At 36.0% G+C, this 15,711-nt stretch overlaps 1 protein-coding gene across 3 annotated transcripts in view; it reads right to left on the minus strand.

Annotated features, from left to right (window-relative positions):
- LOC102687626 (excitatory amino acid transporter 3-like) overlaps positions 1-15,711 on the minus strand; it is a 44,071-nt gene that overhangs the window by 6,071 nt on the left and 22,289 nt on the right. The window contains exons 10-13 of one of the 3 annotated variants that reach the window (XM_015345890.2): positions 15,156-15,350; positions 14,251-14,385; positions 12,999-13,258; positions 9,876-12,629 (exon numbers count right to left, since the gene is read on the minus strand). In XM_015345890.2, coding sequence (XP_015201376.1) covers positions 13,018-13,258; positions 14,251-14,385; positions 15,156-15,350 — 571 coding nt within the window. In that variant the 3' untranslated portion in view covers positions 9,876-12,629; positions 12,999-13,017. Of the gene's footprint in view, positions 1-9,875; positions 13,259-14,250; positions 14,386-15,155; positions 15,351-15,711 lie in introns of those variants that run through there. The other 2 variants (XM_015345892.2, XM_006629904.3) reach the window with 2 other exon arrangements.

Raw genomic sequence — 15,711 nt, forward strand, 5'->3', positions numbered from 1 at the left:
GTTTTTGAGTAAGAGACAATTAAATATCTGGGTCCTCAAAGCTATAATCCTATATCCAGCAACAGTGCATTGTCCCGTGAATAAATAAAGAGATAGCTTGAAACAACAAAAGCTTTTAAGTAATTTCATCTTGCATACCAATTTGCTCATTTATACAGCATGACAATTACAGAATGAATAGCATTTTTTGGATTTAGTCAAAAGTCCAAGATGCCACAAAACTTTGCTGAGTGCTGAACCAGTGAACTTTACCTGAAGACTACATATATTGTATTAATTTAATATTTTATACAAAAATATTAAAGGGAATTTTGGTACCATGTTGGAGGGCAGAGGTTAATGCAAATATCCTTGGTGGATCTGCTTTATGATATTTAAAAAGTGTTTTAAAAAATGTCCCTTCTATATAACATTTTTTCATATCATATATTTTAAAAAATGTATGAAATTATCCATTGTCTTCCAACATTTTTTTTCTGAAATATTTTTTCTATATACAATAAAACATTTTGTTTATCTTGTGAAATTATGTTTTGTTGTTTGTTATTTATAAGGTCTTCTTACAATTTAATATCTTCCTTGGTGTATCTCTTTACAAAGGTTTTTGCACCTTTGTCAATAATATCACTAGTAATGCATAAAACTGTTTTCACTTTAACTTTAATTCAGACTATACAATTGTAAATTGTAACATATAAACAAGGGTGAATGTCAGTTAAACCTGCAATTAAGATATACGTACAATATAATCTATAAATGCTAGACCCAGGGTTAGGGTTTGGGTTTGAAACATACCTACACATTTTGCGACACATTTGCTGTGTTTAAGACGCATCTAAAATGCAGGAAAAGTGTTGTTCTGTTGTTTCCCTGAAATCAAAATTTTGTAGTTTTTCCAGAGCCACATCCTCTAAATCAAAAGTGGTAAAAACTAAAAGGTGTGAAAAGACCATTTCTACTAATACTAATAAAATCAAGAAAAATGGTAGGTTTGGCCAAATTTTAGTGGTAATTCTGATCCTGATCTGTACACAGGTCAAAACGTTTCATTTGCAGCATACACAATTTCCGCTGCAGGATTAAAAAGGAAAATACTGGAAAATTAAAAGGGATTCAAAGCAGATACATTTAAAATACTGGGAAACTGCAAACCTAAATGTTTCGGACTAATCTGGAGTCATCTGGGTAGCTTTTTGGACGCAGTTCTTTAAGGCAACGGTTTTGATAAATGTTTCAGAAGTTACCGAGCTACGGTTAGGGTTAGGGTTTAAACAACACCTAGACATTTTGTGATGCATTTTCTGTTTCAGGGGCATTTGAAATGCAGGAAAAGTGTTCCTTTTATTGTTTCCTCGAGAAATAAATTTGACCCAATTTTGAAGTTTTACCTCAGCCATGGGCCTGCCAATCAAAAGTGGTCTAAACCCAAAGGTGTGAAAACAGTATTTCTACATGCTAAATACCATTGTTTATATGCATTTAACAGAAGTATAATGGTAGGTTTGGCCAAATGTTAGTGTTAATTCTTATCCTAATCTGTAAACAGCCCATAACGTTTCATTTGCAGAATACACAATTTCCGCTGTAGGATTAAAAAGGAAAATACTGGAAAATTAAAAGGGATTCACAGCAGATACATTTAAAATACTGGGACTCTGCAAACCTAAACGTTTCGGACTAATCTGGAGTCATCTGGGTAGCTTTTTGGACGCAGTTCTTTAAGGCAATGGTTTTGATAAATATTTCTCAATTTCCCGAGCTAGGGTTAGGGTTAGGGTTTGAACAACACCTAGACAGTTTGTGATGCATTTTCTGTTTCAGGGTGCATTTGAAATGCAGGAAACGTGTTCCTTTTATTGTTTCCTCGAGAAATAAATTTGAGCACATTTTGAAGTTTTACCTCAGCCATGTGCCTGCCAATCAAAAGTGGTCTAAACTCAAAGGTGTGAAAACAGTATTTCTACATGCTAAATACTATTGTTTATATGCATTTAACAGAAGTAAAATGGTAGGTTTTGCCAAATGTTAGTGTTAATTCTGATCCTGATCTCTACACAACTCAAAACGTTTCATTTGCAGGATACGCCATTACTGCAGCGGGATGCCAAAAAAGAAATTTTGCAAAATTAAAGGTGATTCACAGCAGATACATTTAAAATACTGGGAAACTGCAAACCTAAGTGTTTCTGATTAATTTTGAGTCATCTGGGTAGCTTTTTGTATACAGTTCTTTAAGGCAACGGTTTTGATAAATGTTTCATTAGTTCCCGAGCTAGGGTTAGGGTTAGGGTTTGAACAACACCTAGACAGTTTGTGATGCATTTTCTGTTTCAGGGTGCATTTGAAATGCAGGAAAAGTGTTCCTTTTATTGTTTCCTCGAGAAATACATTTGACCCAATTTTGAAGTTTTACCTCAGCCATGGGCCTGCCAATCAAAAGTGGTCTAAACTCGAAGTTGTGGAAACAGTATTTCTACATGCTAAATACCATTGTTTATATGCATTTAACAGAAGTAAAATAGTAGGTTCGTCCAAATGTTAGTGTTAATTCTTATCCTAATCTGTAAACAGCCCATAACGTTTCATTTGCAGCATACACAATTTCCGCTGTAGGATTAAAAAGGAAAATACTGGAAAATTAAAAGGGATTCACAGCAGATACATTTAAAATACTGGGAAACTGCAAACCTAAACGTTTTGGACTAATCTGGAGTCATCTGGGTAGCTTTTTGGACGCAGTTCTTTAAGGCAATGGTTTTGATAAATATTTCTCAATTTCCCGAGCTAGGGTTAGGGTTAGGGTTTGAACAACACCTAGACATTTTGTGATGCATTTTCTGTTTCAGGGTGCATGTGAAATGCAGGAAAAGTGTTCCTTTTATTGTTTCCTCGAGAAATAAATTTGAGCACATTTTGAAGTTTTACCTCAGCCATGTGCCTGCCAATCAAAAGTGGTCTAAACTCAAAGGTGTGAAAACAGTATTTCTACATGCTAAATACTATTGTTTATATGCATTTAACAGAAGTAAAATGGTAGGTTTTGCCAAATGTTAGTGTTAATTCTGATCCTGATCTCTACACAACTCAAAACGTTTCATTTGCAGGATACGCCATTACTGCAGCGGGATGCCAAAAAAGAAATTTTGCAAAATTAAAGGTGATTCACAGCAGATACATTTAAAAAACGGGGAAACTGCAAACCTAAGTGTTTCTAATTCATTTTGAGTAATCTGGGTAGCTTTTTGGACGCAATTCTTTAAGGCAACGGTTTTGATAAATGTTTCAGAAGTTACCGAGCTACGGTTAGGGTTAGGGTTTAAACAACACCTAGACATTTTGTGATGCATTTTCTGTTTCAGGGGCATTTGAAATGCAGGAAAAGTGTTCCTTTTATTGTTTCCTCGAGAAATAAATTTGACCCAATTTTGAAGTTTTACCTCAGCCATGGGCCTGCCAATCAAAAGTGGTCTAAACCCAAAGGTGTGAAAACAGTATTTCTACATGCTAAATACCATTGTTTATATGCATTTAACAGAAGTATAATGGTAGGTTTGGCCAAATGTTAGTGTTAATTCTTATCCTAATCTGTAAACAGCCCATAACGTTTCATTTGCAGAATACACAATTTCCGCTGTAGGATTAAAAAGGAAAATACTGGAAAATTAAAAGGGATTCACAGCAGATACATTTAAAATACTGGGACTCTGCAAACCTAAACGTTTCGGACTAATCTGGAGTCATCTGGGTAGCTTTTTGGACGCAGTTCTTTAAGGCAATGGTTTTGATAAATATTTCTCAATTTCCCGAGCTAGGGTTAGGGTTAGGGTTTGAACAACACCTAGACAGTTTGTGATGCATTTTCTGTTTCAGGGTGCATTTGAAATGCAGGAAACGTGTTCCTTTTATTGTTTCCTCGAGAAATAAATTTGAGCACATTTTGAAGTTTTACCTCAGCCATGTGCCTGCCAATCAAAAGTGGTCTAAACTCAAAGGTGTGAAAACAGTATTTCTACATGCTAAATACTATTGTTTATATGCATTTAACAGAAGTAAAATGGTAGGTTTTGCCAAATGTTAGTGTTAATTCTGATCCTGATCTCTACACAACTCAAAACGTTTCATTTGCAGGATACGCCATTACTGCAGCGGGATGCCAAAAAAGAAATTTTGCAAAATTAAAGGTGATTCACAGCAGATACATTTAAAATACTGGGAAACTGCAAACCTAAGTGTTTCTGATTAATTTTGAGTCATCTGGGTAGCTTTTTGTATACAGTTCTTTAAGGCAACGGTTTTGATAAATGTTTCATTAGTTCCCGAGCTAGGGTTAGGGTTAGGGTTTGAACAACACCTAGACAGTTTGTGATGCATTTTCTGTTTCAGGGTGCATTTGAAATGCAGGAAAAGTGTTCCTTTTATTGTTTCCTCGAGAAATACATTTGACCCAATTTTGAAGTTTTACCTCAGCCATGGGCCTGCCAATCAAAAGTGGTCTAAACTCGAAGTTGTGGAAACAGTATTTCTACATGCTAAATACTATTGTTTATATGCATTTAACAGAAGTAAAATAGTAGGTTCGTCCAAATGTTAGTGTTAATTCTTATCCTGATCTGTAAACAGCCCATAACGTTTCATTTGCAGTATACACAATTTCCGCTGTAGGATTAAAAAGGAAAATACTGGAAAATTAAAAGGGATTCACAGCAGATACATTTAAAATACTGGGAAACTGCAAACCTAAACGTTTTGGACTAATCTGGAGTCATCTGGGTAGCTTTTTGGACGCAGTTCTTTAAGGCAATGGTTTTGATAAATATTTCTCAATTTCCCGAGCTAGGGTTAGGGTTAGGGTTTGAACAACACCTAGACATTTTGTGATGCATTTTCTGTTTCAGGGTGCATGTGAAATGCAGGAAAAGTGTTCCTTTTATTGTTTCCTCGAGAAATAAATTTGAGCACATTTTGAAGTTTTACCTCAGCCATGTGCCTGCCAATCAAAAGTGGTCTAAACTCAAAGGTGTGAAAACAGTATTTCTACATGCTAAATACTATTGTTTATATGCATTTAACAGAAGTAAAATGGTAGGTTTTGCCAAATGTTAGTGTTAATTCTGATCCTGATCTCTACACAACTCAAAACGTTTCATTTGCAGGATACGCCATTACTGCAGCGGGATGCCAAAAAAGAAATTTTGCAAAATTAAAGGTGATTCACAGCAGATAAATTTAAAATACTGGGAAACTGCAAACCTAAGTGTTTCTGATTAATTTTGAGTCATCTGGGTAGCTTTTTTTATACAGTTCTTTAAGGCAATGGTTTTGATAAATGTTTCATTAGTTCCCGAGCTAGGGTTAGGGTTAGGGTTTGAACAACACCTAGACAGTTTGTGATGCATTTTCTGTTTCAGGGTGCATTTGAAATGCAGGAAAAGTGTTCCTTTTATTGTTTCCTCGAGAAATACATTTGACCCAATTTTGAAGTTTTACCTCAGCCATGGGCCTGCCAATCAAAAGTGGTCTAAACTCAAAGGTGTGAAAACAGTATTTCTACATGCTAAATACTATTGTTTATATGCATTTAACAGAAGTAAAATGGTAGGTTTTGCCAAATGTTAGTGTTAATTCTGATCCTGATCTCTACACAACTCAAAACGTTTCATTTGCAGCATACACAATTTCCACTGTAGGATTAAAAAGGAAAATACTGGAAAATAAAAAGGGATTCACAGCAGATACATTTAAAATACCGGGAAACTGCAAACCTAAGTGTTTCTGATTAATTTTGAGTCATCTGGGTAGCTTTTTGGACGCAATTCTTTAAGGCAACAGTTTTGATAAATTTTCCGAAGTTCCCGAGCTAGGGTTAGGGTTAGGGTTTGAACAACACCTAAACATTTTGTGATGCATTTTCTGTTTCAGGGTGCATTTGAAATGCAGGAAAAGTGTTCCTTTTATTGTTTCCTCGAGAAATAATTTTGACCCAATTTTGAAGTTTTACCTCAGCCATGTGCCTGCCAATCAAAAGTGGTCTAAACTCAAAGGTGTGAAAACAGTATTTCTACATGCTTAATACCATTGTTTATATGCATTTAACAGAAGTAAAATGGTAGGTTTTGCCAAATGTTAGTTTTAATTCTTATCCTGATCTCTACACAACTCAAAACGTTTCATTTGCAGGATACGCCATTACTGCAGCGGGATGCCAGAAAAGAAATTTTACAAATTTGAAGGTGATTCACAGCAGATACTTTTAAAATACTGGGAAACTGCAAACCTAAGTTTTTCTGATTAATTTTGAGTCATCTGGGTAGCTTTTTTGACACAGTTCTTTAAGGCAACAGTTTTGATAAATTTTCAGAAGTTCCCGAGCTAGGGTTAGGGTTAGGTTTTGAACAAGACCTAGACATTTTGTGATGCATTTTCTGTTTAAGGGTGCATTTGAAATACAGGAAAAGTGTTCCTTTTATTGTTTCCTCGAAAAATAAATTTGACTCAATTTTGAAGTTTTACCTCAGCCATGGGCCTGCCAATCAAAAGTGGTCTAAACTCAAAGGTGTGAAAACAGTATTTCTACATGCTAAATACCATTGTTTATTTGCATTTAACAGAAGTAAAATGGTAGGTTTGGCCAAATGTTAGTGGTAAATCTGATCCTGATCTGTAAACAGCCCATAACGTTTAATTTGCAGCATACACAATTTCCGCTGCAGGATTAAAAAGGAAAATACTGGAAAAGTAAAAGGGATTCACAGCAGATACATTCAAAATACTGGGAAACTGCAATCCGAAACGTTTCGGATTAATCTGGAGTCATCTGGGTTGCTTTTCGTACGCAGTTCTTTAAGGCAACAGATTTGATAAATGTTTCATAAGTTCCCGAGCTAGGGTTAGGGTTAGGGTTTGAACAACACCTAGACATTTTGCGATGCATTTTTTTTTTCATGTGAATTTGAAATGCAGGAAAAGTGTTTCTTTTTTTGTTTCCTCGAGAAATAAATTTGACCCCATTTTGCCGTTTTACCTGTGCCATGTGCCCGCCAATCAACAGAAATGTCACATAACATCCCATAAACTCACATACAGGTAGATAAATCATAATAGCAGCATATACTAGATGTAAGTGTAGGTGTGGGTGAATAGTTTTTAATAAATTCATTAAGCAAGTTTATTGTACAGCAGAGACAGTACTTCTTATAAATTGTTTTACTTGATATTGGCACTCTAAGCTTTCTCCACAATGGGAGCATTATAAACTGAGGATAGTGGATAAGTGGGATCAGTTGTGATTCTCCTCCCCATTCTGAGAACTGAATTGTGCTATAAATTACCAGGCTGAGTCTGTTGTTTCCCAGTTATTTTTTCTGCCTTTCTCACAAGCCTTGACAGTTTGGTAATGCCTTTCTTCCCCAGATGTCCATACCACACTGTCATTTTAAATCCCAAGAGATGCTTTCAACAAGGCTTTTATGAGCCTCCTCTAGTAAATTTTGACTAGCATTAAAGGTCTTAGGGTTTTAAATGAAAAACAGCATATGGTTTGCTGAATGCTATTTTGTATTACTAATATCACCAACATTTTACTTGTGCAGTTGGTGCTGAAATTAAATTTCTTTCACAAGCACCCATAATGTACTGTAAGGATAGACAGACGTGGGTTAAGGGTAGCAGTAAGACCTTTCAATTGATTTTCTCATATCTTTTACATATTGGCCAACGTGTCTATTTCCAAACACAAACTTAACAGCATTATTAACAATTTCCTTTTCTTTCCAGAGTACCAGCAAGGGGAAGTCATTCCCACCTCTAATCCTAACAAGAGGAATCTTTATTTCTTCTAGTTTTTGTCTTGCATGATTTATTTGACTGTAATTTCATTGAATTCTTTAATGAGCCATCTCCTGCAGTTTAAGAGTTGTAAACTATTGCTATGGTCTAAATAAAGCCAATTAGTCACGTAATTCAGAGTTCAGGTGCAGTAGGGAAAAAAGAAGATGTCCTTTGGGCGAATGCAGGAACAAATAACTGTTCTACTTAGGAAATCATTCAGGAAACATATATTCAATAAAATATACTGTTTACTATTTCTATTTCCATCCATATATATCTGGTCATTCCCATATGATAGAAATTAACAGTGTTTGTGTTTGCAAAAACATGTGCTTATACATCATGTGAATACAAAAACTATTAAATTATGCCTCTAAATGTCTATAAGCAGTTTATCAAGACTTTTTGATATACTGCAGAAGATTACAGAAGATTTTTTTTTATCACATGCATGAAAAGGAATCTAAATCTCATTCACTAATTTTAATGTGGTTTGTATTTCATTGTCTTGTTCAAATCTATATTTTGCTATTTTGTTTTGGGGTTTTTTTTGAGAGCTTGTGAGGCTTTACTTTAACATATCATACTTACAGAAGGCAGTTGGAGTAATTAAAACAGAGTGTACAGTACGTTGATAAAAGATAAGCTGTTCTCAGGTCTTCTGGGTAACAGCTTGGTTTCCCTGGCTATTAATTCTGACAGTGCTAACCCAAGCAAATCTAGCTGAAACTGTTGTTTAAAAATCATTAATCCTAATCAAAGCTATTGAGCCATTGCAACTTTCTGGCCAAGATCAGGCAGTCTGACCTTGAAGCCTTTTTTAAGGTTTGTCTTTTGTGAGTCATTAAATGAAAATTATGTTATGGGTGTCTAAGGCATAACAAATTCATCCTTCTGGAAAATTGCTTCTTTGATGCAATCTGCTCGGTTCTCTTTTCTGTAAAATGTCATGATTTACACTTTAAAAGAGACAAGGAAGAACTTCAATAAAATAAAATTATCCTGATTACTCTGAAATGCAGCTCTCTTGTCGATCTTTGCATGAATCCCAGTTGCATCTTTCTAAACTGCAGAATATCCCATTGAATTTTAATAGTTGAAAAGCATGACAAGTAAATTGGCTAGCAAGTAGTCTGTTCTTTTCTTTATTCTGTTTTTATTTGCTCCATCTTAATTTCTCTGTATAGACTTGCTGCATTCAGTGAAGCTGTCACCCAAATGAAAATAGTGTACTGTATTAAAGGCAAAAATGGACATTTCCTGGTTACATAAATTGCATGTCATGATATAGCACTTACACCTTGCTAGGCAGCCAGCTGGTACATGCCTGGAGTTTCTTTTTGCTGGTATACAGTATGGCTGGAGTTTCTTTTTGATGAAATAAGAAATATATTAGGTGTAAAATATGAAACCCATGCAAATTTCCAATTGATCTTTGATTTCTTTGTTCAACAAATCTGTACTATATTCAAGGGAACTGATGACACAGATTAAAATTAACAGCAACTAACAACATGAAGAAGAACAGTGGCACAAAATCCCAAAACTGATTAATAGTCAAAATGTGGAACAGCCACATAAAAACTTTAATTTTAAAATGTGTTCTGTTACGTTTACATTATTTCCATTGTTTAGAGAAGCTTATAACTGTACTTGTTATCTGTACTTGAGAGCTGCTTTAACTTTTAATGTGGAAAGTAATTATATTTCTTACATTTTTGCAAACCAAAATGTACAAACAGAGGACTAGACGTCTAAAAAACATTTAACACCACAACCAGATTGGGGATCTTGGAATGACTGACCTACTGATGGAATCTGTGCAAGCAAGCTTACTGGCATGAAGCAAAAATTGATTTTAAAGTTTTATACTAGCTGTAGCCCATTCCTAACAAAAATGAAGCGAAATTAACTTTATACCTGTTTCTTAGAGCAGCATTTCCCTGAACTGACATGTTTACTTTACAATTCATATCCTTTAATAATACTGAATGAATAATGAATAGTTTTTGTATACATAAACACACCAAGACAAAAACATCCTTAAATATTAGTTCTTTGTTTATAGTTTTGGTTTTATTTATTACCAGTTTTTTACATCCAATATGGTTTGTTTTCTGAAACACATACTCATTCACATACCACTTCATACTTTTGTGATATTCATTACCATTTATTAATTTTATACATTAAGTGTTTCTTTTGAAATATACAGAGCGTAGCAAGATAGAAAAAAAAGCCTTAGTATTAATTTGGCACAATTAACAAGTTGTACAAGTTTGATTCACTCTTTCTTCACCACTTCTCATACATTTCGGTCTGAAAATACTTTCAGCACAGTTTCAGAATACTTGTGCAAACGTGTTTTTAGAAAACTGTTGCTCTTTCTGTGTTATTGAAGTCTGTTGTGGTTTCAATGCTGTTCGCTTGAGTTTATCTTTTCACTTTGGCTGAACTAGTTAACATCAAGCTGCAGGATTCCCATGAGCAGGGCTGTGTTCACGATAAACCCTTACCAGTGCCTCATCTGTCACCTACCAGTACACAGTAAATGACCAAGTAAAAATAAAAAGGCAAATGGCACTGTAGAGCTTTCTTTAAAACAAAATCAGTGAAGGAGTTTATTGCGCTTGTCAATTTTCTTAATGTTGCCATTCCAAATTAAAAATTTAAAAGATAACACCGGTTTCTTTAGCCACTGCAACGGTTTGACAGACAAGCTAAATGCACTACTCTTATATGTTTTCTGAAACAAAATTGTCAATATTATTATTTGTATGCCCACAAAGTTGATGTACTGTATAATAGCTGCCAATGGCGATGAAGATTGCCATTGTTATCAGTAGTATTTGTGCAGTGCACACCAAAAGAATGAAAACTGTTATTTTTCATTCTAAATTTAAGCAATTTAGAGTGACAAATAACACCATGAGATTATTGTACATTATATACATTTTATTTTGGGGTAATTTCATGTATACCATTGATCATAATAGTACAAAACCATTATTTTTATTCAACCCAGTGATTTCAAGTGACCACAATTCTGGGGCATGTTGACTTTAAAGTTCAGAGTATACAGTATTTCATTGCATATCCCTTTGGCCTATTAATTGAATGGAGATTCACCCATTAAGCTCACCAAACCTTGAGATGCTTTGCTGAAGCCACTAGTTTTTGCCTGTTCTTGACGTGTCTGCACTTCAATTTGTCTTCATGTAAAAAGCATTTCTCGATTAGATTTAAACCCGGAGACTGAGATTTGCCAGTCTAAATCTTTTATTTTTCTCTTGATGAGCTTGTTTGTTGCATTAGCCATATTTTAGTCTCTGTCCTTCCCATGCTGCATGGTGGATCACCAATCTCTAAGTATGGAGGCTTTATATTCTACATAAGCAGAGAGAATATTTCTGTAAACTCCAGAATTCTTTCTGCCGTTTCCATCATTAGCTGCACCACCAGTAAAGATAAGCGAGCCTGTTCAGCAGGAGGCCAGGTCCAGGTAAACGAGTGATTTTAAAAGTGTTGAGCATTAATACTGGGGCAAATCACATTGATAAGAGATATACGGTCTAAACTGAAGAAGATTCTAATCACTCAGAGCATTAAATCAGAGGAGCTCTAGAAGCAAGGGATGATTCAAATCAGCAATTGCCTATGTATTCCACATCCTCCACATTGATTTCTGATACTTTAAGTAATGAAAGATTTGACCAGTAAATGTGCACTTTCTGTAAATTATGAACTTGCTGTTCATTGACATGCTCAATAAGGGGTACTACCATTGACAGTATATTTAAGGTTCAGAGAGTTAAGGGCTAACACAGATCAGGCTTTTTCTGTGCATGAATATTTACTGGAGGTATAAAACACATGATGCTGAAATATCTGATTTTATTATAAAAGTGATCATGTTTTTTGCTGCAAGTAACAAGATCTGATACTGTACATCTGGATGCAGTATGTTTTAAATGACTGTGTTTTAGGTGGCATGATAAATAGCTGTGTTTATGTCTTAAGACGCGCATCCTTTTTATATGCAATTTCTTAAAAATGATTTTTGTTTCTTGTAAAACACATTGTGGAAACCTCTTCCCATGAATGAAAGTTATAGAGACTTTGGACAGGAGTGACTGAGAAGAGAACTTTTAAATATTTCCCTTATTCATTACCTATGTATTCCATCCATCACTTAAAAAGACAATAAACTGACAAGTTCCCCTTTACAATGCCAGAATAAGATCACATATTGCTTTTTCATTCCTTTCTTCCCACTGTAACATACTGTATTATCCTTACACTATTTGTCAGAGAGCTGTTCTTACACAGATAAAACCATAATTTAGTGCCAAAAATAATTATTTCTGGGCTACGTCTATTCCTAAATTACATTTTGTGACCATACTCACCACTCAGTGAAAACAGATTGAAACTTGACATTTTCCCTTTTGTATGGCTTCATGCTGTGTGCTCCATAAAAATCCCCTTTTGAAATACATACTATTTGGCACAACTTGTAAATATAAGTGAAAAAGTGCTTGAAAGCCCACACAAACATTTTAGATGCTTAGGTCAAACAATAGCTGTCAATCTTAAAATATCCACTTAGTCACTTAGTAAGTAACTACTTAGTTATCTTGAACTCATTTGTCCATGCAGTATGTCACAGGAAATGTACAAAACACAGTTCAGCGGTCTGGTTCATATGACCTTTTTAGCACACAACATACAGATTGCAAATTTATCCCACAATCACGTGGCAAGGAGCTGGTAATGCTGGCTGTTATGGAAACATCTGATGGCTGCAAGGCACAATGAATTATGTGTTAAGTCTTTCTTGTCATGTCTGGCTGAGACTTTGTCGCAATTACAGTGTCGTGTAAATTCCATTAGAATTTAACTACTTTGCCAGAAAGAAAATTAAATCTTAATGCAGTCACGTTTACAAAACAAGAGCCTACAAGATCTAGTAGTATTATAACCTGAATTCCCATTGCTTTTTGGCACTAATGTACAGTGCATTGAATGTTAAGGACAGCCTTTAAGAAAATGCCAGACAATAACAGTAACACCTATTGCTGAAATCTGGAATTTTTTTCTTTACATTCATACAGTACTATACAGTACAAATGTATAGCAGCATATTAGCGGTTCTGTAGTGTTATACTGACCTTTCCCACCTGCCTTTCACTAAAACTGAGATGTTTGTGTGTAGGAAATGGAGTCACTTTTATCAATGGTGAAGCCGCCATTAACATAGGACTTTTTCTCGCACTCTTCTTCATCCATTGTGGTTTCCAAGGCAAAGGGGTTAACCATATCCACGTCTGATGTCAGGTCCATCCTTTCCAGCTCCTTCTTGGAGAGTTTCTGAACTATGCCAGCTCCAAAGGCATCCCCGAGCACATTGATCATAGTGCGGAAGCGATCTCTGGTCGAATGAAACAGAGCAAAAAGGATCACTGTCAATTTATTCTCTGTGTGCCAAATGCAGAATCTGCAACAGGAGATATTTTGAGGCAGCTCAAATTCCTCACAAATGGCCCCAGGTTTTTTATTGTGGATCGATGCCTTTTGTTGTTTTAATTTTATCAAAGCAGCTGTCGATTTGACTTTAAATGTATTCCCTAAAAGTTGCGTAACCAAAAAAATGTTCCATTTAAATTTAGGATCTTGAAATAGTAAAAAAATGAATTATATTTTTGAAATGGTTTAGCCAATCAACACTCTTCAGTTTTATGGTTGCATAGTGGGGGAAAAAACAGTTTATTCCATTTAATTTGGTGTTTTGCTATTTATCGTGAGACTCATGCATATCTGGAACAGCTCAGTGACTTCAGTGAAAAATACTTAATCACTTCACAGCCTGCTGTTTGAAAGGGCTGGACAGACCACCCTGTCTAATCTCACTTCAGACCTTCATAAGCAGACCCCTATTCAACCTCTGAGGGGTTTGACACATATAATGCACTCTGACATCAAAGTACCAGAAACTGCTGGTCCTGCTGGAGTTTTATTTCATACAAGGAACTGAGCGGCCCCTTAGTTTCTGCCCTAAATAACAAGACACATGTAAGAGGAGTGCTTTTTTTCTCCGATTACATAACTAAAGTACACCTTTACAAGAACAACTCACACAGGGGCCCAGGCTGACAACATCAGGATCACAAGCACTGGTTACATTTTTTAATTCTCTCAGTATAATTCATCTTGTTATGGATGGACGTTTTGCCAGGCTAAGTGTAAATTCAGAGCTCCAGTCATTCTTCTCAAAACAGTGTAATCCAGTACGTGTTGAGAGGCTTTCTTGTTTGAGGAGTTCTTGGGCTGCTTTTTCTTTTGCTCACAAGGGCATCATAAATTTTTATGGTGCATAGATGTATCATAAAAATTGCAATGGCAGGACAAAAAAAAAGAACTTACAGCAGCCAGTCTACAGCTATAATAAGTGTGACATCATTCGCCGGCAATCCCACTGCAGTCAGGACGATCACCATGGTAACCAGGCCTGCCTGCGGAACTCCAGCTGCCCCAATGCTGGCTGCTGTAGCAGTTATACTGTAACCAAAACAAAAATGAGAGGATCGTCATATGATAAAACATAGTGTATATTTCGAGGCAAATCATCTCACAGTTGAGAGAGCTAAGAAGTGGAGTGACTCTAGACTAATTATAGTATCCAGTAAAAAAAATAATTCCATTTATCAGAGATGATACAAATCCCAGAAACAACTCCAATGACCTAATTTCTGATGGTTAATTAACTTAGCTTATTCACCCTCACTAAGATCGTATCATTTCCCTTAAAGAATCTATGGACCTCCTTCCACACGGTAATTGTTACTAACTCAACGCTGGAAGACACTCTCTGAAATATTTAACACCTTATTCCTAAAATAGTCTGAAGACAGCTGCTGTTGCATGCTGTTCCCTGTCTATTTAGACGTAGGTTTTGAAAGGCCATACCTCTTAACAAGCTCAGATTGTGTATAACAGCATTTTGTAAACAGTTTGCAGCAATCCCTTCCATGTTTCATGTGAATTAAAACACTGAGCCAAGCTAAATCTCCATTGTGTCAGCAGATTGAGCTACGTCTTGGAATACCTTCAACAAATAAAAACAAAACTTTCTGGCAAGTCAACAGGTTTCTTGAATGCACCCCTTAATCCAGAAAAGCCGCATCCCAATCATGCAGGGTTTATCCGTGCACATCGTATTGAAGAGGACCCCACAACTCCTGAGCTCCGTCTGGAGACTTTTGTGCAGAGATTCTACACAAACCATTCCAGTGCCCAATACCAGCTGCTCAAAGACTTTGGTCCCTTACCTGATGGTAACAATCTGACCAACATCCAGTGCGTAATTGTTCAGCTGAGCAATAAATATGGCGGCCACAGCTTCGTAGAGAGCAGTCCCATCCATGTTGATGGTGGCACCGACTGGCAACACAAATCGTGTGATCCTCTTGTCGATCCCATTGTTTTCTTCTGCGCATCGAAAGGTCACGGGTAGTGTTGCAGAGCTGGGGATGAAACATCACATACTGTAATTTGAGCCAGCACAAAATTCATGTTTTCCAGCTTTGGAGAGTAGTATTCATTAACAGTGAATTCTGAAGAGTTTGAGGAGACCATCCACCCAGTGTCAGAGAGGTGTAAATCCTCAAGGATTGAGTCAATCAAATCTCGTCAGCTCATGTCTATGGTGCAGGATGAAACCAGACCACCTTGGTGAGAAGCCATGTCCACATGGGCAGAAAATCAAACTCCACACAGATAGACAGCTGAGCCTAGAATTGAACCCAGAGTCCTGCAGCTGTGAGGCAGGTTTGAGGTTTGCAATTCATTACAATGAAAGCCTAAACATCTTAGTAGGGAAAAGTG

The sequence above is a fragment of the Lepisosteus oculatus genome, chromosome 1 (genome assembly GCF_040954835.1).
Source record: "Lepisosteus oculatus isolate fLepOcu1 chromosome 1, fLepOcu1.hap2, whole genome shotgun sequence".
In the NCBI taxonomy this organism is placed as follows: domain Eukaryota; kingdom Metazoa; phylum Chordata; class Actinopteri; order Semionotiformes; family Lepisosteidae; genus Lepisosteus; species Lepisosteus oculatus.